Source organism: Quercus lobata, chromosome 7, assembly GCF_001633185.2.
Source record: "Quercus lobata isolate SW786 chromosome 7, ValleyOak3.0 Primary Assembly, whole genome shotgun sequence".
Classification (NCBI taxonomy): Eukaryota; Viridiplantae; Streptophyta; class Magnoliopsida; order Fagales; family Fagaceae; genus Quercus; species Quercus lobata.
Genome location: NC_044910.1, coordinates 37,343,112 through 37,367,900, shown reverse-complemented (window position 1 = coordinate 37,367,900; position 24,789 = coordinate 37,343,112). Strand labels below are relative to the sequence as shown.

Sequence of the window (24,789 nt, the reverse complement as noted above, 5' to 3'; positions counted from 1 at the left end):
CCCCTTCCTCCTTAGATTTAATAATTTTGCTCCAACCCACAAGATGCATCTTTCTTTTTTCTGGAGAGGATCCCCAAAGAAAATCTCTATTAATTTTATCAAGTTTTTCACATACGTGTGTAGGGAGTGCTGCCCCTTGCATCACATAATTAGGAATAGTAGCCATTATCGATTTAATAAGGACAGTCCGCTTGGCAAAGGATAAGAACTTGGCTTTCCAGCTAGCTAGTTTGGTGAGAACTCTTTCCACAACAAAGTTAAACTAATTTCTAGGTGCCCCTTTATGCCTAACGGGGAATCCCAAGTATTTCCCAAAATTGTTGGTGGCTTGGATGTTCAAATTTTCACAGATTTTATCTTTGAGAGGTGTTGGGACATTCAGTGAAAAGTATATGTGAGATTTCTCATAGCTAATCCTTTGGCTAGATTCCTCACAGAAAAGATCCAAAACATCTTTGATGGCTTCACTACCTTTCTCACTCGCTTTAGCAAATAACTTGAGGTCATCTGCGAAGAATAAGTGTGAAACTTCCACATTTTTTCTAGAGGCTTTTAGTGGGGTCCACTTTTTAGCAATGCATTCTCTTTCAATAAGGAAACCAAGGTATTCCATACATAATATGAAAATATATGGGGAGGGGGGGTCCCCTTGACGGATTCCTCTTGAAGGATTAAACGAGTCCATTTTGCCCCTATTGAAAAGAATAGAAATTCTTGTAGTGGAGACACAGCTCATGATCAAATCAATCATCATTTGTGGGAAATGAAAAGTTTTGAGGACTTTGTGGATGAAGCTCCACTCAATACGATCATAGGCCTTAGCAAGGTACACTTTAATGGCCACGAAACCGACTCTCCCTTTTTTATTGTCCAAGGAATGGATCAACTCTTGGGTGATAAGAATATTGGCCAAACCCCTCCTCCCTGGGACAAAAGCAAATTGGACAGGGGAGACAAGTCTATCAAGAAGTGGTCTGATGCGGCCAACTAAGATCTTAATGACCACTTTATAAATGGAATTACACAGGCTAATGGGTCTGTAATTACTGAAGCTTTCCGAGCTTTGGCATTTCGGAATCAGGGAAATCAAAGTTTCATTCAAGTATTCTGGCATCTCTCTTGTTTCAAAGATATTAGTGACCTCTTGGCACACCAGCTTCTTAACATCAGCCCAAAAATATTGGTAAAACCCAACATGAAAGCCATCTATTCTTGGAGCTTTAAACGGTTTCAGTGCCCAAAGCCCACGCTTAATTTCTTCCTTCGAAATTTGGGTGAAACACTTTCCTTTTCTTCCTTGGAGAGAAAGCAACAAGAGAAAGAATGTGAATAATAAGCCCATATAAAAATGACAAATAATTAAACATAATTTAATACATAAAATAATTGAGACAAAAATTTAAGGGACTATTAATACATAATTTTAAATACATATTTTTAATTTTTAAACAATATTACATATATTTTTACATATTTTTTCACTACCATATTTAAAAACAAAAATAAAAACTGTAATTTAAATAGACCTACCAAACTAACTTTTTTGCGGCCACTAAAATTACTCCTGGTTTAAAAGAGCTGGGCACCAAAAGCGAAAGTTGAAAGGGACTAGACATCATACATGCTCTCGTCAACTGTCATTCTGGTGAGTGATTTTCTCCAATGGTTCAGTGACAGCAAGTGAGATATTTGGAAGTCACTGAAAAGGGTCATGTCAAAATAATCTCGCCAAGGTGAAAGAAATCATGATTTTTGGGGGGTTGGTTTGCTAGGCCAAACGTTGAATATGTATTTTTTTATCCAACTACTAAAAAAAAAAAAAAAAAAAAAAAAAAAAAAAAAAAAAAACCTTGAGGTAATAAAGGAACCATCACGGCTTTTAGCTAAAAAAAAAAAAAGGAACCATCACGGCATCACCAACAGATTTCTATTATGCTTGAGTTTTTTTTTTTTTTTGGCTGAATATTCTATCATGCTTGAGTAAAAGAGCTCCTTTACCTTTAGTAAATCAAGAATGAACTATCCTCATCACTTCAATCCCTTCTTCTACTTTGAGAAAAAAAAAAAAGTGTTTTGAATACACCTACTACATTATATACCTCTTTTATTTTCGACTCTTTCGAAAATGGATGAAAGCATTTTTTTTTCACTTTTTACTTCTTTGAACTCATAATATCATACCTTTTTTATAATAAAAAAATTTAGGAAACCAATTACTTCTATAAAATATTACACAATCATGTCTGATGGATGGAAAATTAATAATTTCCAATTTTCTTTTATATATATATATATATAAAACCGAAGCCTTTGAAACTTCCACAATTTTCCATATCATCATTTTAATTTAAAAAAATTTTAATTTTTAAAACTAAATAGTGAGAAAGTCCTAACAGGAGTCTCTTTTATATTTATATATATATATATATATAAATATATAAAAGACAAAATCTTTGAAAACCCTAAAACAATCTCCTCTGTCCGTCTTCACTAAGAGAGAAAACCCTAAGTTTCAATTTCTTTGGTACGCTTGCTATTACTTTTTCTCTTTTTTGTGAATTAGTTTTTTTTTGCTTTTGTTTTGTATGGAGTAGTACTTTACAATATATAGTATAACTACAAGTATTGTAGTAAGTTTGCTAACTTTTTGTGTGATTCAAAGATGCTATATTCTATATTATTTTAGATTATATAACCTTAAGCTTTACCTTATGGAGACGTATGTACAAGTTTTCAATTCCTTTTGTGTGGATATTTTCTTACAGCTATGGAGTAAGGTATATGCACTATATGTTATCTTATGTTTTCTCTTATAGTGTCATGCTTCTTTGTTTATTAATTAAAGATTATGTTGGAAGCCTATATTATTTGCACCTTCAAAGTGTTCGACAATGTTTGAACCAAATTTTTCATCAATTAGGAAGAATTGGATAAAAAAAATTTAGAAAAGCTTTCCATCCTTACTGAAATTGTCTTGCAATAATGACTTTTTTTTTTTGTTTTGTTTTTATAATTTGTAGGTTTTGAATGTTTTGATTTTTAATTTTATTGTCTTTTGAAAGTTTGACCATTTAAATTTTTGGGTTCAATTTTTTGCAATATTTGAAACAGTTTAGCAAATTTCAACTGTTATAACTATGGATTATTCTCTTGAAGATAACCTATCTTTCTCTTATATTTCTCTATTTGGTAGTCATATATATTTTGTTTTGTTTCAATAATTTCTAGACAGTGTCAGTAAATTTTCTGATTTTTTTTCCCCTTTCAAACGTTTTAACATCAGAACTTTTTAGTTATTTTTTTTTCAATATTTAAATTTGGCTTATTCATCAAATTGTAACTAAAAAAGATAGGAGCAATTCACGCAATAGTATAGTTTCATAATCAATTTAAAATTTTATAAAATTATTTTAGTCTATTATAAATAGGTAAGTTCCCGTGCGTTGCACGGGTTTCCGACTAGTTATTTTGATTCAGATTCTTTTGTCATAAAAAGAATATGTCAAATACACTTTTAGGACTTTGTTATCATCGGATCAAAATATCAGTCGATTTTTGGTGTAGGTAGGAATTGAATCTTAGATCTTTTATTCAATCATAAGGGACTTTATTAGTTGAATTCACTGAAACCTACGACTTCACAACAACTTTTTCCTTCATTTCTCTTCCTTTCTTTTCCTTTCCCATCCATTCAACAAAACATATAGGGCCTGTGATCAACAATTTTATCAGAATTTCATTCCTCTATAATGCATAGTAAACCTGTGATGTATGAAGGAAAAATGATCCCAAAAAAACTAAAAAGCTAAGCACTTTTGTTAAAAGGGACCCACAAATAGTCTTAAAACCAGGAAATAGACAGAAAGACAGTGTTAGCAACGATCAAAAAATGATAGGGAGAGCTCATCTAATTTGCCTGGTTCAATGGCATTGACATATAACGACGATTTTTCATTTGCATTTGTGGTCCTATATGTTTCAGACTTTTTGAAAGCCCAGAGAGAAAGAAAGAATTGAAGAAACAAACAAACTCAATCATTTACTACTCATTCAACAACGGCCTCGCCTTGCCGACACTTCGCCACGTAACGGGCTTTTATCTAAGTTAACACTGACGTAGACATTAATGATTAATCTCATTACAAATTTTAGTAACAAATCAAAAGTTACAACTATTTTAAATGGTAAAATAAAAAATGTGACCAACAGCAAGTCACTTTTATATAGACTTATTATTTTTTCTCTGTTATTCATAATCTATCATATTTGTGGTTTATTATATGATTTAGAATTTTTGTTAATCTCACCGTTGTTGGTGAGTTTGTCCTTTTTTTTTTATATATACAAAATATAAATTTTACTCTAATCTAATCTAAATATTTATATACAAGTTACTTTCACATCAATTCATCACTCTTTTTCTTTCACTTATAGTCTATTACATTATAATTTATTACGTGGTCTAAGATTATCTCATCGATGGTGAGTTTATCTTATTTTTTTTAATACAAAATATAAATTTTATTTTAATCTATACTTGTATAAACTTTATATTAAAAACTTGAATTTTAATTATTGCCTCTATAAAAACTTAGCATTTTGTGGAGTGATCATTACGTAAAGATCGGCGGAAATATCCGGAAAAGCTTAATACTTGTAGTGTCGCGTCAAAACTCAAAATCAAGTACGCGGTGGCAAGAAGTTAGTGTTATTAAACGTGCGTGCATTTAATAGAAATACGGCGAAAAAGGAGAAAAGGCTGTTGCAGCGGACACACGTGGGACAAGCCGCAGGCATAGATCTGAGTAATGTAATATGTTGACGTTTGTGCTTCGCACGGGTAATACTAATACTAAGCTGCGACTCTCTCTGTGTTTTCCCAAATTATTAGTTTCGATGTGTCAGTGTCAAACTGTCAAATGCTCTTCGATCAATCTGTGTACTGTACACACATGAAAGATAGCCTCAAGATTTGCAGTCGTCTTTGAAAGTTTATCCCCTACTCTCTCCAAACTTTTTGTACTTTTTCCAACCACAAAATTCGATTTTGCCAAGTACTCGTTTGTAAATTTGGTTGTATTGTAAACAAATAAAACAGTACTATTAATTTGTGTTAATCATTAAGTTTGGTTTATTTATTGTAAATTTTTTTTTATACATTAATAAATCTAGTTTAATATCCTAACCAAAAAAAAAAAAAAAAAATCTAGTTTAATAATTAATAATTGAATCTTAGTTAAATTATATATTTATCTAAGTTAATTGAATAAAATGATTTTTATTTATGAGTTTTTACCAATTAGGGTAAAAATCTTGAATTATTATATTAAAATTTGAACTATTTATACTATTAATAAAATTCAAAAAGATAAATTTGATACATTATGGTCTTATTTATAATTTCAAATTTGTATAATTTTTTTTATTATAAATTTATACATATAAACATATGACTTTACATATATTAAAATTGAGTCTCATACTCATGACACATGATATTATTAGAAATACAATATTATGTTAGACTTTTGCTTTTTTAATATTTGAGTTTAATTAGACTTTTGCTTTTTTAATATTTGAGTTTAAACTTGGGCTTTAGTTTGGCTTGCTCACTTAACATAAACAAGTATTTTTTTTTCCCCAAATGGAGTTCAAGATATTCATAAATAACTTGAATGTACAATTTATTTCATTTAGATTCCTTCGTATAATGAGTTGTACCAACAAATACTCAACAAGATTATCCAATTCAGTCAACAGTTGGTGAGTCTTCATTTGCCTTACTTACCCAACATGATTAGATCAATAGTTGCAATAAACTTTTGGAAGGGTGATGCTTATGAATCGGCATGCAAGACAATCATGATCATAAGTTGGTTCCAGATTTATACCAAAATTGAGCTTTTTCAGTCTAATGACCTTTCCAACCACCATTATGGGTCTACGGCCATGGATCCCCCCTCACCAACAATTGATAAAAATACACCCATGATCGATTAGTCTAGCATTGTTTGAAATCAAGAGAGTTTCTGAGAGAGTAGATCGATGATTGAGGGTGAAAAATGATTTAATTGGATTTGAGATTCTTGATTGATTGAATGTCCAAACTACATTTCCTTGGCACGTATGTCTTTGACATGTAAGAGATTTTGATGTGTTCATACTTCCTAGTTTAGGTGTCAACTAATCCACTCAATGATTTTTTTTTTCCTTAAGTTGAAAATATTAAATATGGTTGTGAATCTTTGAAGAATGTTTAAAAAGCTGCCCTTATAAATTCATTTTCAAACTATTCAATGAAATGTTAAATTAGAACAATATAAAGAATTAATCGTTGCTCAAAGTTTAAAAGCTGGCAAAGGCATATAATGCAAGTGAGATATCTGATCAAATAGATTCGGTCCCTATCATCCGAGATCCCCTGATCATGAAGATATGGACGCAAAGTATATTGGTGATAATTCGATAAGACATGAAACACGAGGGACACGTTGACCACCAAACATTAGGCTAGATATTTGATATATATATATATATATATATATGCTTATAAAATCCCACAAATTATATCTTGTGATCTAATATAAAGATACGGTTTTCGTGAATCTGTGGATATATTTGCACGTAGTCAAAAGTGAGTTGTCAATTAATTGTTAAATCCTATAGCTATATTTATGTAAATGTTGATGCTTTTCTAACAATGCCAATACTCTTTTTTGTTTTTGTTTTTAAAGGTCTTGGTGGTTGATTAGTTGTTCATTGTGATCAAGGATACATATGTGAGAATCTATAGAACATTTCCTATTCAAGTAAGGTGAGAAGTGGTAAAAGTTTCCTAAACTAATGATAAGATTGGTGAAAATGAAAATAATGTTTATCAAGAGTTATATCTATACTATATATAAGAGGATTCTCCTCTTTGAACTAGACTTTTATATGATTCAAAAATACTCTTATTAATAAAGGGTAACTTCTTTTAGAAATAGAGTTAAAAATTTCAAATAACAAATTTCATTTTGGATTAAAAAAAAGAACTTCTAAAATTTAGCTTTTTATTTTTAATTTCTTTTTTATAATAGACGCAAATTAACTTTTTTTAAAAAAAATAGAAGAGTCTCTGAGCACGCGCAATGTGTGTGCTTAGAGGCTAGTAGTTCATTAATAGTGTCAAATATATACATAAAAAAAAAAAAAAAAAAAAATTTATGTTCGATACCTCATCCTCAAATTTGAGAAAAAATAATAATAAAAAATATGAAATTTATTGTAAATTTTATTATAAAATTTTTATTTGATAATGAATATGACTGGTATCATATCAATAATATAATAAAAAAATATTTAATTAATTTTTTGGGTTATATTTAAAAGTTAACATATTAATTTACAAAACTTACGTCCTAAATTTGTAATATTCATAAAATCACTTGAGAAAACATACAAAATAGTTTTTCACATTATAATATTATATCAAATCTTATTTGGAAGGTCCATCAAAAAAAAAAAAAAACTTATTTGGAAGGCATTCTTTATACATTAAAAAAAAAAAAAAAAACTTATGTTCGATACCATATCCTTAATTTTGTGAAACAAATGATAATAATGAAATATTAAATCTACTGTAAATATTATTATAAATTTTTATATGATAATGAATACGGTTGATATCATATCAATAATATAATAAATAAAATTTTTAATTAATTTTTTGGGTTGTATTTAAAAGTTGACACATTAATTTACAAAACTTACAATCTAAATTTGTTGTATTCGTAACGTCACTTGAGAAAACATACAAAAATGGTTTTTCACATTAAAATATTATATCGGATCTTATTTGGATGGCATTCTTTATACATTAAAAAAACTTATGTTCAATACCTCATCCTTAATTTTGTGAAAAAAAAAGGATTAAATCTACTCTAAATGTTTTATTTGAAGTTTTATAGGATAATGAATATGATTGGTATCTTATCAATAATATAATTAAATATTTTCTTAATTAATTTTTCGGGTCATATTTAAAAGTTAACACATTAATTTACAAAACTTATGTCATAAATTTGTAGTATTTGTAACATCAATCAATTGAGAAAACATACAAAATAGTTTTTCACATTAAAATATTATATTAGATCTTATTTGGAATGCATTCTTCATACATTAAAAAAAACTTATGTTTGATACCTCATCCTTAATTTTGTAAAAATAATAATAATAAAAAAGATTAAATCTACTATAAATTTTATTATAAAAGTTTTATATGATAATGAATATGATTGATATCATATCAATAATATAATATAAATAAATTTCTTAATTAATTTTTTTAGGTTATTTTTAAAAGTTGACACATTAATTTATAAATCTTACATCCTAAATTTATAATATTCATAACATCACTTGAGAAAACATATAAAATAGTTTTTCACATTAAAATATTATACCAGATCTGATTTGGAAGGCATTTACATGCCTTAATGGGAAGGAGTCTCAAATGAATGGAAAAAACATCTTATTTTATTATATAATTAGTATGTCTGTACTCATGCACAAAAATGATAAATTGAAGTGGTGCTATTGATTTTATCTTGGGAGTCATGGTATATTACATAAATAACTAATAATTTGAATTATTTTTAGATGCGTGAAAAAATGGCTCATAAATATAAAATCATTCAAAGTCTCTTTTCTTTTAATTTTCTATATAGATTTAGATATATGATTAGGTTTTTTTTTAATGATTTATTTATACTGGACTTCTCTTTTTCTACACTAAATTAAATCACTTGGCACAAAAATTAAAAAACTTAAATTAGATGGGACACGTGATACAAAATTAAACTCTAATTGAAATCCAATTTTTATATTGAATTAATTCACTTGACACAAATTTAAAGTTTAGATTAGATGGAACATGTGACGCAAAATTAAATTCTAATTAAATTTCAAATTTAATTCGATTTTCTCTCAGTTTTAGCTATATAGTATATAAATTACAGAATTTATAATTTGTATATGGGGACCTTTTTAAGATGTGGGTTTTATTTTGTTATACAATCTTTTAAGGATTGAATATATGAGAATCTTCCAAAGCCCGTTTTCTCCAATTTTTTTTAATTGTTAGACAATTATTTTTGATTTTGGCTTACCTCTAATATTTTTTTAAAAAGATTTTTTTTTTTTTGTTTTAATGAGAGACTGCCACATCATTCATTAACTAAATAAAATGTAAAAATTAAAACCCACTACTACTTGTCATTGTATATTTAAAACAAAATGACATATCTAGTTAAAAAAGTATGAGAGGTTTCTCTAAAAATGGAGGTAGTGAAAGACATTTTTATTTAATAATTAAGAAGCATAAAAATGAGTTAATTATCCTAATCGATGAAGCAATGTACAACTTTCATCAGTCCATGTTGCATCATGCATGCGACGACAACAACAACAATAATTAAGTTTTAGTCCCAATATTTTTGGGCCGGTTATAGATGCTAAACAAATTGATTAGAGTTGATTATATATGTTGCTTTCTATCATTATAGCCCGTCATACTCTTGACTCCTTAATTGGCATATCTTATTAGCATAAAATAGAAAATAAGTAATCTCGATGGAATACAAACCACACTAAATTCTCAAAATGACCTTGATCAAGATGCTTAAGAATGTCAAGCTCCCAATTAATTCTAACGTTCTTGATGGCTTTTCCAACTAGATACATTGCTGATAAAACTTACAAACATAATTAATTTTTTTTTCTTTGTTATGGAATTAAACATTAACATTTATATGTGGTTTGTGATTTTTTTTTTTTGGCAAAGGTTACACATGCGCAAGGCAAAGTTAGCGGACTTTCAAATGCTAATGAGAATCTCACCATGAAAGCCCATGCGCTATCCCATCAACCAGCCCAACCAATTGTTCTCATGGCTTAACCTCATATGATGCCCAAGCCGATTAGGCATGTTTCTACTAGTTTGGCCCAAAGTTTTTTTAACTATTAAATAGTCTCAAAGTATTGTTTGGCTGGCTCAATTAACAAGGGTTTTATTTTCATTTTTCACAATGGATTGCCTATATCAAGAAAAACCATTTTTAAAAGAACTGGAGGTGACTACTTTTATTGTATGGTCTATAAATTTGATGGGCCTCTAATGAAAGTTAATAAATAAATAAAGAAATCTAACAAGTTTAACTCATGTCTGGGTCGAAAAGCATTTTGGAATATCAGCTTGTTTAAATTTGGTTTGGTCCAAATATAAGTTTTATTGGGTCAAACAAGTGAATTGTTCTCTTGCGCATTGCGGCATACCATAGTCTAATTTAAATTCTTGTTTATCTATCTTATGATGTAAAGCTCAAAAATTTAATAAATAAAAACTATTATTTTTAAATCATATTATGTTCAAATGTTCAATATTTTATTTATAAATTTTACTATTTTTTTGGTAGTTTAATAATGTAAAAATTGTCAATATTCCAAAAATTTTACTCTTCATTTTTCTCTCTATCAATTAAAATTAGAATTAATAGTTTTTAAGACAAATTCATTAATGAAATCCATTGTTCAATAACTGAAGTCCAACATCGCCAAGAGAGGCAATGACCATCTAAAATATGATATTTATTTTGATACTAATTATTTTGATATTTTTAGAATTAAAAGTTATAAAATACATTTTATAAATATATGACAATAGTCCAATTAATGTATTAAATTATTAAAAAATGTTGGATTTTTTTTCTTCTAATTTATGTATTGCTTACAAAATATTAAGTAATAATACATTTTACATATATCAAACCCCAAAATATGTTGAGTTGCCCCTAGACTAGGGCATATTTTTGCAGATCGTGAATTTGAGTGAGGTTTGAAAAGAGTCTATTTTATGTCGAATTGAGGTATTTAATAGAAACAACACAGTTTAGAATTTACAATTTTTTTTTAAAATTTTTATTTTACATTTAAAATACTCTACACATGAAATATCTTCAAAGAAATATGACCATATTTTGCATAAAATGCATTTAACATGCCAATAACATGGATAATATTTAATGACTTTGACATGATCATAGTAGTATTAGTACAAAGAAACCAATTCAATTGAAGCTAAAGTTATAAAAAAAAAAAATCAAATTGATGATTTTGCAAAAAAGTATTCAACGATTACCACTATTAATTGGGATATTCAAAAAAACTATTAAATTTTCATAAAATGTATTACTTTAAATTGTTACTTCCATTAATTAAGCAAATGGATCCATGCAGTTCAAAAGGAAAAAAGATATATAAGGTTATGTGTTTGTCTTCAATTAAAAGACATCTCACTTAGCAAAATTGGGATAAAAGATCTATGGTATATGATCTAACCAGATACATGTAAACGATATATATTTTTTAACTAGACAAAAACTAAAGGTGAATCCCTTCTATTTCTTTTGATGGATTGTATTAGCCAAAATTAGAGCGTTGATTTTGTCTGTACTCTTAATTTATTTGTTTATTATTTATAGGAGTTATTCTTCCATCTCAGGAATACTAGAAGTCATTTTTGCTTTAATCTGTACTCTTAATTTATTTGTTTATTATTTATAGGAGTTATTCTTCCATCTCAGGAATACTAGAAGTCATTTTTGCTTTAATCTGTACTCTTAATTTATTTGTTTATTATTTATAGGAGTTATTCTTCCATCTCAGGAATACTAGAAGTCATTTCTGCTTTAAAGCAAAATATGCTATGTGAGTGTTTGGATTGCGTGTTTGCGCGTCCACGTTTTTTCTTTCTGCGTTTTCCTTTTTTTTTTTTTTTTTTTTTCCCAAGGCGCAGTTGTTGACCAAGTCTTCCATGAACAGTGCTTTTGTGCACTGTTTACGGACCCACAAATTACACTTTTCAGCAACTTTTTCATTAAAAATGGGTCCCACAGCACTATTTACACATTTAAAAATTATTTCGCTACAGTGTTTTCAGTTTCAGTTTTCAATTTCAATAAAAATAAGCTCAATCCAAACGGACCCTATGTATCAATACAGAAGACTCAATGGTCTTTAAGAAAATTTTAAAAAATAATAATAAAACAAAGAAGGAAATAATGCCTTATTTTTTCCTTTTAGTGAAGAAGCATTAATTTCCTTGCACCGATAGTTATTCTTGTTCCAATTGTTCATTCCCAAAAATAGACCCCACCAAAATTCTAACCTTTAAGCCATACAAATCAGCTTCTTCGAAATCAGTATATTGTGATAATGAAAAATGTGGTTGGGTTTTAGGCACTGATATTAAAAATAAATGTGATTTTTATTTCAACCCTTGCCCTGACTACCAATTTTTGTCTGTTGCATGGTCCACAGATGGGATTTCATTAGGCTCAACAAATGGGCACTTGTTGTTAAGAGACCCTTGAAGAAACTGTGCCTGATTTTCTAGTTGGTTGCTCAATTTCCTCAACCCATCAACCTTTGGGAGTCGTTCGGTTTGGTGATACCCCACAATCATTGCCTTCTCAATTGGGTCTAACCAAATTCTCGTATTGTTTGTTGTCTCACTTTTACGATGACACAAAGGAGAGCACTGACCTTATTTTGGACCTTGATGGTGAATTAGAACTAGCAAAAGGCCTTAGCTACACACCATTGATCCCAAGCAAGCCTGTCTCTACAGGTTTTCATTTTTCTGGCTATCGTTACGTTATTCTTTTGGAAATTGTCGTTGGTGATACGCATGTTATGATTCCAGATAAATTTCGTGTGCTAGGACCTGATGGCAATGGTGGAACTATATTGGACGCACGGTCACCTTACACGTATATGGAAAGGTTAATTTATCAAAACGTGTCAGAAGCGTTTGAGAGTCAAATGGGACGTTATGCTGGAGCTCCTGACATTGGTGTTCTTGGGTCATGTTTCCAACTTATTCCCAATGAGGTTTCGTTGTATTATCCATCATTAACTTTAATATTAATTTGAAGGTGGTGCGAAGATGGAATTGTCATCGATACATTATTTGCTGTTGGATGATCATTCCAACTCCGTTTGTCTCTCATTCATAACAGATGATGTTGGCGGTGTTGGTATTAACGTTGGTTTGAGTGGTGGGCCATCGATAATTTTGTGTAATTGTCTTCAACAGTCTATTTATATGGAGTTTGATTTGGAAAATTCAAGACTGGGATTTCTGAAACAAGCTTGTTACTAAAACAACCTTGATGCTAAATTGGTACTTGAGAATGCAAACATGGAAATAAGAGCTAGATTAAGAGCTATGTAGTATGTACTTTGCAATTCTATCTGGACCATCTTAGCATGTGTTGTGTGCTTGTTTGGAGTGTGAGGCTTGTATGGGTTTTGGCCTAGTGTACTAGTGTATTTTGTTTTGATCAAAACGATAGTTTTTTTTTTTTTTTTTAATGTTTTTTAGTATTTGGTAGCATTAATAAAATGAGTCAAAGAAAAACAATAATATTTTATCAACAAAAAAAATATGATTTATTTTTAAATATTGTTTTCTACTATATATATATATATATATATTTGGTTGGTTGGAAATTATACAGCTCTATCTCAGGCGGAGCTAGGAATTAACTTCGGGGGGACCATATATAATTTTTGTGTATGTGTGTGTGTATGAAATGTAAAATAGTAATGTACAATACTTCATAACTCAATATATGCTATAAACAAAAATGCATTAATTAAAATTAAAAAATTATGAGACAAAATTAATAAAACAGTTTAATATATTATAAGGAATATAAAAAAGAAAGCAATGAAAAGTAAATTAAAAAAATCAAAATAAAGCAAATAGTATATGGGAAGAGTTAAAAACAGCGAGTATCAAGGTATAGATAGGGCCGGTTAGCCAGGGGCGGAGGGAGGGGGGGCACCTGCCCCCCCTGAACTTTCAAATTTTTTTAACTAATATGACTTGAAATACCATCTTTGCCCCCCCTACACAAAAGACAAAAAAAAAAAAAAAAAAAAAAAAATCTCAATTAAGTAAATTCACATTACCTTTCCAACTTTCCTAGTAGCAGCTGACTTCTACTCCTAATGGTGGTACAATTCTATATATAAAATTAATGGGCCCCGCTTAGTAAACTTGATAGACTAGACCAAGCTGCCAGTAGAATTTTTTTTATGCTCTACCAAGTCGCCTGTAGAGATCTATTATTAAATGAATTCACCTTATTCAATAAAACCGTGGGTCCCACTTGGTATTGATTAAAAAAAATAATAATAATAAAATAACAACTTTGCTACCTCTACACGGAATAGGAATCAGAACTAGCATAGAACTCTTAAAAAAAAAAAAAAAAGTATATATAATGCAAAGTGCAAACAGAGCACGGCCTCCCATCAAAAAGAAAAAAAATTTCTTTTCAAACCAGTCTCTTTCTTTGGATCTCAGAGTTTTTGTGCAGTTTTTAAAAGTATTCAAGTTGGGTTTTTAAGTCACATTCAAATATTCATAGGTATGTATATTCTTAATACTTTTGCTTTAATTAATTTGTTTATTTAATTTTTTAAAGAATTAAATTATATGTTTAAACTGTTTATATTTAGATGAATTGATTTGACTATTTTTAACCATTAATTTATAATTCAAATTATATATTTAAACTATTTGTATTTATAATGATCTCTTAATTTGATTATTCTTAATCATAAATTGTAATTTTTTTCTTTATTTTAATGATATGACATATATATTTGTAGTTAATTGAGATTATGGAGAATCCTGATCATAATAATGAGTCCGGATCAAATCCTAAATGAACTCGTATCGAAGTGGATGTTGCAAATCTTCTCGCAGATCCTGGTTTAAGAATAAAAATTTCTAACTATCATCCTAATGAAAGAGATCAAATTAGAAGGCATTATCTACAAAATAAAGCTTGTCAACCAGTTAACCATGATTTTCCACAAAGTCAATTTGGCAAAACAAAGCGTCGATTTAATCCAGTGTGGTTCAGAGAATTTGAAGGTTGGTTGGAATATAGCATTACCAAAGATGCTGCATATTGTCTATATTGTTATCTATTTCGACCTGATACTGGTGATCAAGGAGGGGGAGACTCATTTGTTACTGAAGGATTCAGAAATTGGAAAAAAAAGGAGAAATTACAGAATCACGTTGGGGATCACAACAGTGCACATAATATAGCTCAAAGAAAATGTGAAGCTTTGTTAAACCAGAGACAAAGTATTCAAACAGTTATAAACAAGCAATCAGATGTTGAGAAAAGGGAATATCGAACTCGTTTGAATGCATCAGTGGATTGTATTTGTTTTCTACAACGACAAGGATTAGCATTTCGTGGCCATGATGAATCTAAAGACTCCAATAATCGAGGAAATTTTCTTGAATTATTACGGTTTCTTACAAATCACAATGAAGAGATTGATAAGGCAGTTCTTGAAAACGCTCCTGAAAATCATCAAATGACCTCTCCTGATATCCAAAAAGAAATAGCTAATGCTGCAGCTGTTGAGACAATAAATGCTATTATTAAAGATATTGGAGACTCATTATTTGCTATTATAGTTGATGAATCACGTGATATGTCTACTAAAGAGCAAATGGCAATTGCTTTGCGCTATGTGGACAAATTGGGACATGTGAATGAGCGCTTTTTAGGCATTACACATGTTAATAATACATCAGCAGTGACACTAAAGAGTGCAATTGAGGAAGTATTTAATAAACATAGCTTAAGCATTAGTAGATTGCGGGGACAAGGCTATGACGGGGCAAGCAACATGCGAGGTGAGTTAAATGGACTAAAAACTCTTATTTTGAAAGATAATCCTTCTGCCTATTATGTCCATTGCTTTGCACATCAGCTTCAACTAACATTAGTTGCAGTAGCAAAAAATCACATCCAAATTGCAACCTTTTTTAACTTGGTTGCAAAGGTATTCAATATTGTTGGAGCATCATGTAAACGTCGTGATATTCTTCGCGAAAAACGTAATGCTGAAGTTATAGAAGCACTAAAAATTAATGAAATTTCAACTGGTCGTGGCTTGAATCAAGAAATGAGTCTAAAAAGACCTGGAGATACACGTTGGAGCTCTCATTATGGTGCACTTGTAAATCTTATTCACATGTTTTCTTCTGTAATTGATGTGATTGAAACTATTATAGAAGATGGTTTAGATTCTGATCAGAGAGCAGAAGCAAATATCTTAATCGGTTTACTCCAGACATTTGAATTCGTGTTTGATTTACATTTGATGAAAGGTGTGTTTGGCATAAGTAATGAGTTGTCACAGGCATTACAACGAAAAGATCAAGATATTGTGAATGCTATGAAGTTGGTTGACATTTCAAAGCAACGTTTACAAGCCATGAGAGATGATGGGTGGAACACTTTGCTAGAGGAGGTTTCTACATTTTGTGCAAAAAATAATATTGATGTTCCTGATATGGATGATTTATATCAACCTCGGCCACGACGAAAAGCTCAAAACATGAAAAATTCACATCATTATCAAGTGGAGCTTTTTTATACTGTTATAGATATGCAACTTCAGGAACTTAATAGTCGTTTTGAAAATTCTGAATTATTACTTTGTGTTGCGTGTTTAAACCCAGATAACTTATTTTCAGCATTCAACAAGGAGAAATTGATTCGGCTTGCTCAGTTTTATCCAAGTGATTTTTCAACAGTTCAAGTTTCTTTCTTGGATAACCAACTTGAGACATACATCCATGACATGCGGTCCACTGAAGAGTTTTTAGCACTTAAAGGAATTGGACAGCTTGCTGAAAAGATGGTAGAAATGAAAAAGAATGTTTCATATCCATTGGTTTACTCATTAGTGACTTTAGCATTGATCTTACCAGTTGCAACAGCTACTGTTGAAAGAGCTTTTTCAGCAATGAACATAATTAAAAATCGATTACGCAATCGAATAGGAGATCAGTGGATGAATGATTGCTTAGTCACATATATTGAGAAAGATATATTCAAAACTATTGAATGTGAAGAAATCATGCAGCGGTTTCAAAATATGAAAAATCGTCGAGGGCAATTGAGTAAAATAAGCTAGGTGTGAAAAAATAAATTAAAGTTTACATTTTATGTTAGATTCTGTATGACAATTACATTATCATATAGTTGTTTATTTATTTTGTTATTAATATTGATTAATTTTTTACTTCCAATCTTGTCTTTTAATCTTGCCCCCCCTGATCTAAATTCCTGGCTCCGCCACTGCGGTTAGCTATGGGGCATAGATAAAGCATTGCTGCACAGTTAGGTGACTTGTGGATGAGGATGAAGGGCCCACGGTACAAACAAAAGCTTCAATCTTTCACTTGTGACTTGTGTACAAAAGAAAGGTGAGGCAAACACCCGGAGAGAGAGAGAGAGTCGGTGGTGTGGCACATTAACAAAGTTTTTGACTTTTCAATTTTTCTACCATACAAGTAAGCTCTAGAGAGAGAGAGTCGGTGGTGTGGCACATTAACAAAGTTTTTGACTTTTCAATTTTTCTACCATACAAGTAAGCTCTAGATATGTTAGGATGAAAATTATAATTTTTTTTTCCTTTTTTTGTTGAGGTAATTATTAAAATACTTATGTGTTCATTTTAAAAATATTGAATGTTTAATTATTGTAATTTGTTGATATATGTATTTATAGATTGTATTTTATTTAAATGAAAATTATGTTTATTTTTAGACTTTCTTAAATATATATGTATATTATCAAGTATGGAGGCCAAAATAATAAGGTTATTTAAAAATTTTCAAATTATTTAGGATATTTCCACAAAAAAAAAAAAGAATTTTTTTTTGGGGGGGGGGGTGGGGGAGGCCCCCCTTGGTCTTCAAGTGGCTACGCCACTGCTCTATCTTGTAGCAAGTTAAATAAGGGATGATAGGGGAGATTGTTTTTCAACTCATTTAAGGTTGATACTAAACATAGGAAAATAAGATAATTTTATAAAAAATTCTTTTTGGAAAATGAATCATTTTCTAGAAAGCATTTTTGCCAAAATAATCAAAGCCTTATATTATACTCCTATATATTCTTTGTAAGTCAATCCCCTATACATCTTACACATTGTTCAATATAATAAGTCATTCAATTAGTTGATATATCCACCAAGTCTTCTCCACTAAGACCCTTTCATGCAGGGTAGAGTAAGAAATTTTTGTTTGGGAGTCAAGTTGTGACACTACTATATTAGTCAAGACGACCCCCCCCCCCCCCCCCCCACCCCACACACACACACACACACACACACACACACACACACTTACACACTTTTTATTTGATAATTTACATATATGCACATTAAAAAAAACTGCTTAGTATATATTTTCTATTAAAATTATGTTTGATGATGATTTTTCATAGAATAAAATTCATCTTTTACCATTTTCATAGTGAAATTCTTAAAAAGTTTCTTTTTCAATACAAACGATCAAATTGTATACCAAAGAGAGTAAAAAATATTGCAATTCCTTTAATGAAATTTTCTAAATATGAATGATCCAAAACTTGGATGAACAAGTTTGGCTCCAAACATATTTGAGGCTATTTTGCTCTAACCCATTATGTGGCAATTATAGAGATATTTCATGTATAGTTTTAGTCACAAATTTTTTTGATGAGTCAATGACTTGTTCAATCACCACATAATAGGTTGAAAAAGACAGATCTAAACATGCTTGCTACCAAACTTTATAAAAAATTTAACAGATATAAAAGCACATTTCACTATAAAAAATAAAGTTATATTTCTATAACTATTAGACCAATTATTTTTTAAGAGTATTTGCATTGGACTAACTCCAATATTTGGGAGGGGCCAACTCCTATTTTTGTAGGTTAAATTTTCAAAATTTTAAAATAATCATATGTGTAGCTCCACCGCTACTTTCATGTATTGACTTCTAAACTCAAGTTAGTCGTCATTCACCTGGGTTTGAGTGGGGGCTTTTACAATATAAGGCCAACATATTTAGGCCCAATGTATTACTATACTTGAACTACACTCTTATTTCTCTTTTAGGTAAACCACTTTTATTTTACAATATAAAATAAATATTACTATATATTTTGAAAATGATCTAACCATTGAATTGCATGTCATTTATACTCTTAATACACATATCAAATTTTGTGTCAATGATATTATTTACTGTATGATCTATAAGCTCAAATTACAAAAACTTGCAATTTAAAGAATTTATTGATGACATAGCTATTGATCTTTACTTTTCTTGAAATTTTTGCAAGGATGGAGAATTTAAGAAGATATAATCCAAAGGTAAATTTGTCAAAATTCATCTCCAATAAAAAGATATTGAGTAAAGTCATAGCCTAACGTTACAACCAATTTTGTAGCTAAACTTTGTCATGTAAAGAATTCGGTATAATAAATCATTAGACTTTATCATGGAGAAGCCTAACTTGTTTTTTGGTTTTTTATTTTGTTCACATAGTATCAAGCGTTGAAAATTTTATTTTCACCTATAAAGAAATTTACATTTTTCATAGGTATACGATAAACATTGTGACAGACTGGAAAAACTATTAGAAGGTTAATGGTTAGCATTTTAAGTTTTAACATAATACTAGTCGCAAACCCATGCGATGCGTGAGAATAAATAATTATCTTGTATTGTAGTATAATGTATAATTTTTTCTCTAAAATTTGTTGAAGATAATTTGTTCTCCCTACAAATTAAAAAGTTCATATTCAGTCCAACTAGGTCTACTTCGGTCTAAGTTAGTCCATTCGGTCAATTTATGTTCCGTTCAATCCATTTTAGTCTTATTGGGCCTTAAATTGATTATTTTTGTTGGTTGCCTTTTCAAATTTACCTCAAAAATTCAATTTTTTTTCTTGATTTTTGGGTTGAAAAGTATGAAATTTTATTATATTTTGGCTAAAATTTTTAGTTTCGAGTAAAAATATACAAAGAAATCAGACATTAGAAAGTAGAAATATGAGCCCTAAAAATGTAATAAAAATGATAAGTATTCAAAAGTCTTATTTGGTCTACATTAATTCCATCCGGTTCATTCTATCCTCTTCGGTTTAATTTGGTCCTATTCCATCCATACAGACCTATTTAGTCCATTCAGCCAACTAAAGTTCAATTCGGTCTTATTTAGTCCACTTCGGTCTTACTCGGTCCACATTGGCTCTATTTGGTCCACCTTGGTCCTATTCGTTCCATTATGTACAATTTGGTCCATTTCAATCCTATTCGGGGCATTTGGTTCACCTTGGTCCTATTCGGTCCATTTGTTCACTTTGGTTCTATTTCGGCCATTTGTCCACTTTGGTTCTATTTCGTTCATTTTGTCCACTTCGGTTCTATTCAGTCCACATTGGTTCTATTTAGACTACTTCGTTCTAGTTTGTCCTCTTTGGTCCTATTCAGTCCAATTTGGTCTCATTCGGTCCATTATGTCCACTTTGATCCTAATTTGTCAATTCGTTCTTATGTGGTCCACGATCCTATTCGGTCCACTTAAAGCCATTCAATCGACCTCATTCCTATACGGTCCTATTCTATCCATTTGGTCCAATCTAGTCCATTCAGTCCATTTAGATCCACTTCAATATATTTTTGCGCACTTACATAATGGGAAAAAACATGTTTGGGTTGAAAGCACCCAAATTTATTAAAAATATATATAAATCTGAAACTCATAATAACTAAAATTTAAGCATAGCATTTATTATTACTATACTTTTGTTGAGCCATATTAACATAGCATTTCAGTCCACTTCAATACGACTAAATTTAAGTGAAAGTCTTTTTAAACATAAAGGTTACGAATAATAAAATATAATCTTTAGGGTAGTTATTCATTTGTTTTAACGTCATTACTTTTAAATGAATTGCATTAGATTGATTATATATATATGATTTTTATTTAAATAAATTATTCATTCTCATAAAAGAGATTATCGTGATAATCAAAACTCATATCAAACTTATACTGAATATGTAAAATTTATTCTCTAAATTTTATTGGGGAGAGAGAGAGAATACTTGTGATGGGGAACTAAAAAATACAACACCAAAATATATGAACCCAAAATAGAGTTTTAAAAATCACAATGATTCATTAATATAAAGTAGAGTTGCACGAAAGAATAAAAAATGAAGAGAGAATAACCATTTTTTCAAGAGAGAATGTGAGAGAGAATAAATTTATAAAAAATAATATGAGAAGGAAATTTTTTTTAAAAAAAGTATTAGATACCAAATTATCCAAGTCATATTATGTAACAAAATAACATTATATTCTTATATATTATCTTTATAATGCAATATGATAACTGTGGGGCCCAATAATTTATGGGCCAGGCCCACTTGCTCATGGGGAGTCCAAAGGCCCAAGCCGAAAAAGGTTATGGCCCGAGCTCAAAAATATAAGACAAAAAATGGCCCGGAGATGCAGCCGAGGACAGTTTAGTCCTCGGCAGACCCAAAGCTCCAATGAGGAGAGGGGTAAAAAAGAGGTAAATGAACAAATTTGTCAGGAGATCTAAAATATCTTGGGAAAGTTATCCTTACTACCCTTCCCAGATAAGACTCTGCACCTAACAGAGCCGTATTCTTCAACTTTATCAACCATCCCCAACAATTCTGGGATTAGACTGATGGGACAAATATCAGTCTTGTAAAGGTTGACCCTACACGTGGACGAAGGACAGCGAACGCAGGCTAGTATAAAAGAAAAAGTAAGTGAACCTGGAGGGGGTCTCCCATCCTACCTCCAGGAAAAAAGACGCTATGGGTGAAAACACCTTAACAACACATGCACATCACAGAAAAAAACCCACCGTTGGGTAACCGGGGTAAGACCTGAATGATCCTCGGATTAAGTTTGAGGAGTCCAACCCCATAGGATGCGACGCTGTAGGGCTTAAATGTTCAAACCCAACTCCTTTTTCTACAAGAATTCCTCTAAAATCAAGACCAGAACATCGCCCCGTGACCAAAGGCGAGCTTTTCAGGCCCACTCTCTATAAATCATATTGTGAGGGATCTTTTATGTGCGAGCCCAACATCATTATTGGGCTGCAAAAGAACCGTGTCCCTACAATAACATCTATGAAATCAAAGAACACAAAACTTAATCACATCAATCCAAAGTAGAGTTCCAAATAATACAAAAATTAATCAACCCAAAATAGAGATGCAATTTTTTTTTTTTTTTTTTTATAAAAAAAATCCACCAAAAATGAAAAAAAAAATTATGAGAGAAATAATATTTTGTGTGCGGGAAAACTATGTATAGAATGAGAAAGAGAATTGTAAATTTATAATAAGAAGAGGGGAATAAGAAAACCCAAAAATAAAGGAAAATAAATGGATAGAGGAAAAATAATATTAAGGTAGATAGTTGTGAGGAGATAAAAATGTAAAAGGAGGGAAAAAATTAGAGAAAGTATAACAATAGGTTAGAAAATTAATAAGGAAAAAAAAAAGAGAAAAAAAAATGTTGAAAATGGGTGGGGATCGAACCCTAGAACTCTTAGGAATGCTGAATCATTAAAACTATTTGCCTACATCATAACATGCCACCAATTAATTAATTTATTGATTTAGAAGAATAATACTTTATTCACAGTGAAGTGATCTTTTACCCATGGTTTTAAAACCTAAATCGGATAGTACAGTCCGACATGATTAATTAGGAACTGTCCCTTAAAACGGTTTTTTTAACTACCAAACCCGTTCTACGTAAACAAAACTCAATCTGAGAAGTGAAAAAATGATAGATCCATATTTCCATTATTCACAACTCGCCTCGTGAAAAGTTGTGGTAAAAGGCCCAGAAATAAATATTGGGCCGTAGGCCTTATCCGAGGACAAGGAAGCATTGATGAAGGGGTAAGAATAAGTGGGTTATGAAAAGATTATGTCTACAAGAATTGGGGAAGGTGGTCCGAGGAGGAGTGCCTCCTCGGCTAAGCAGAGCAGAAGTTAGAAGGTGTGGTCTGCCATCAAGAGCAACACTCTAGAGGATTCTATTGACAAGGATAAATATTATAAAAGCTTAGGACAGAGGGAAACTAAGAAATATCTAAAGGAAAGCTGCTACCCTTGCATTTAATGTTTTGCAGCTAACTCTCTGGCCACATTAATGTGGAAGTAATACTTGAACATTGATTTTCAGCCTTACAACTACTCTTAAATACTTCAAGAAGGTGTTGATGGGACAAGGATCAAAGCTAGCAATTTGACCAACACGTGGAGGATGGAGATGAAGGAAATAGGATAGTATAAAAGAGAGAGAAGCTCCTAAGGGAGGGGGATCAGATATTAAGAGAAAAATATTGTAGCAACAAGAACTATACTTGTAATCAAATTCAAAAGAAATATATACAAGAAGCAACGTTCTCGCATTGTACCGAGGACAATTTTCTTTAGATAAAATTAGTTCATCTTTATTTTCTTGTCATCTTGACCCACTATAATTGTTGTCTAACTCATAAGAGCTTAGTTTTCTTACCCATTCTCTACAAATTTATTGTATTGGACTTTTTGAGCCTAAATCCTTTCACCCTTTTTGCTTAGGAACCAAACCGTGCCCTTACAATTGGCGCTGTCTGTGGGAATTACTTGAGCTTTAGTGTGATAATCATTCAGTGATGGTGGGCTCTGGGCCAAACCAGGTGGAATTTATGGGGTCCCAATGTCAAGATCATTTTCTCAATCTTGAACAAAGAAGGGAATACCACCCATACTAGTAGGAGCCAATCTCGAGGTGGGAGTCACGTCTCTCATAAGAAGAATACTAAAACCATACAACTGGAGATTGATCGTTTACGAAGGAGGTTATGCTGCAAATGACGGAAGAGGACTCCTTCAAGTTCTGTTTCTTCTTCTGATGGTGATAGGGATGGCAGTTAAAGGCCCAGGTCAAGGACTCCCCCTAGTGAATCTTTCTCGTGTGATGAGGATCACTACCATAGTCACAAAAGTGAAAGCCCGTCTTGCAAAGGTCTGGGAAACGACGCTATAAGTAGGGCGTTGAATCAAATTTCCAAGTCACATTTCATATGCAGAATTGAAGAAGAAAAGCTTCCTTAGCGGTTTACTCAGCCAACGTTCATCATGTACAATGGTTGGATAGACTCTGTGAAGCATGTGAGCCATTTTAACCAGAGAATAGCTGTACACTCCAAGAATGAGGACTTGTTGTGCAAGGTGTTCTCATCTGGCTTGGGGCTTGTGGCAATGAGGTGGTTTGATGGCCTGGGAGCAAGTTCTATTAATTCCTTTAAAGAACTTACTCGGGTGTTTGGATCTCATTTTGTTACGTGCAGCAAAGTTCCTCGGCCCTTGGACTCTTTATTGTCTATGACCATGCAAGAGGGGGAGACCCTAAAAACATACTCTGACAGGTACTGGGAGATGTTCAACAAGATTAATGGGAATTTTGATGACATGGCTATAAGCACTTTTAAGGTTGGTCTGCCCGTTGAGCATGATTTGAGAAAATCCTTAACAAGGAAACTCATTAGAAGTGTGCGTCAGCTCATAGACCGTATTGATGAGTACAAGAGGGTGGTGAAGGACCAACAGTAGGGGAAGGGGAAGGCTAAGGTTATCCCTTAGGATATGAGGGATTTCAGGTTGAACAGATACAATAATAATCGGACCTGAAGAGACTTTGTTGGGCAATTTGAGTCTACTGCTGCCCAAATGGTTAACACAGTGTTCCAAGAACTAGTACATCAAGTCTTGGAAAAAAATTAAGAATGAGACATACTTTAAATGGTCGAATA

General features: G+C 31.1%; 2 protein-coding genes across 2 annotated transcripts; both read left to right on the top strand.

The window, feature by feature from the left end:
* The first annotated feature begins 763 nt into the window (after positions 1–763).
* Positions 764–17,083, top strand: LOC115952005 (zinc finger MYM-type protein 1-like). Its single transcript, XM_031069110.1, has 5 exons — positions 764–826; positions 1,028–1,102; positions 12,574–12,910; positions 12,978–13,079; positions 14,822–17,083. The coding sequence occupies exons 1-5, from the start codon at positions 764–766 to the stop codon at positions 17,062–17,064; spliced, it is 2,820 nt and encodes a 939-aa protein (XP_030924970.1). The 3' UTR covers positions 17,065–17,083.
* Positions 17,084–24,115: 7,032 nt separating this feature from the next.
* LOC115952003 lies at positions 24,116–24,589 on the top strand. Its single transcript, XM_031069109.1, has one exon. The coding sequence runs from the start codon at positions 24,116–24,118 to the stop codon at positions 24,587–24,589; it is 474 nt and encodes a 157-aa protein (XP_030924969.1).
* The last annotated feature ends 200 nt before the right edge of the window (positions 24,590–24,789 follow it).

Excerpts from the sequence above, each read along its gene's own strand:
- LOC115952005 (XM_031069110.1), top strand. The coding sequence starts at position 764 with ATGAAAAGTTTTGAGGACTTTGTGGATGAAGCTCCACTCAATACGATC. Across the intron at positions 1,103-12,573 it reads GAAATCAAAGTTTCATTCAA|GAGAGCACTGACCTTATTTT; the intron begins GTATTCTGGCAT and ends GATGACACAAAG. Across the intron at positions 12,911-12,977 it reads CATTGGTGTTCTTGGGTCAT|GTGGTGCGAAGATGGAATTG; the intron begins GTTTCCAACTTA and ends ATTAATTTGAAG.
- LOC115952003 (XM_031069109.1), top strand. The coding sequence starts at position 24,116 with ATGTACAATGGTTGGATAGACTCTGTGAAGCATGTGAGCCATTTTAAC.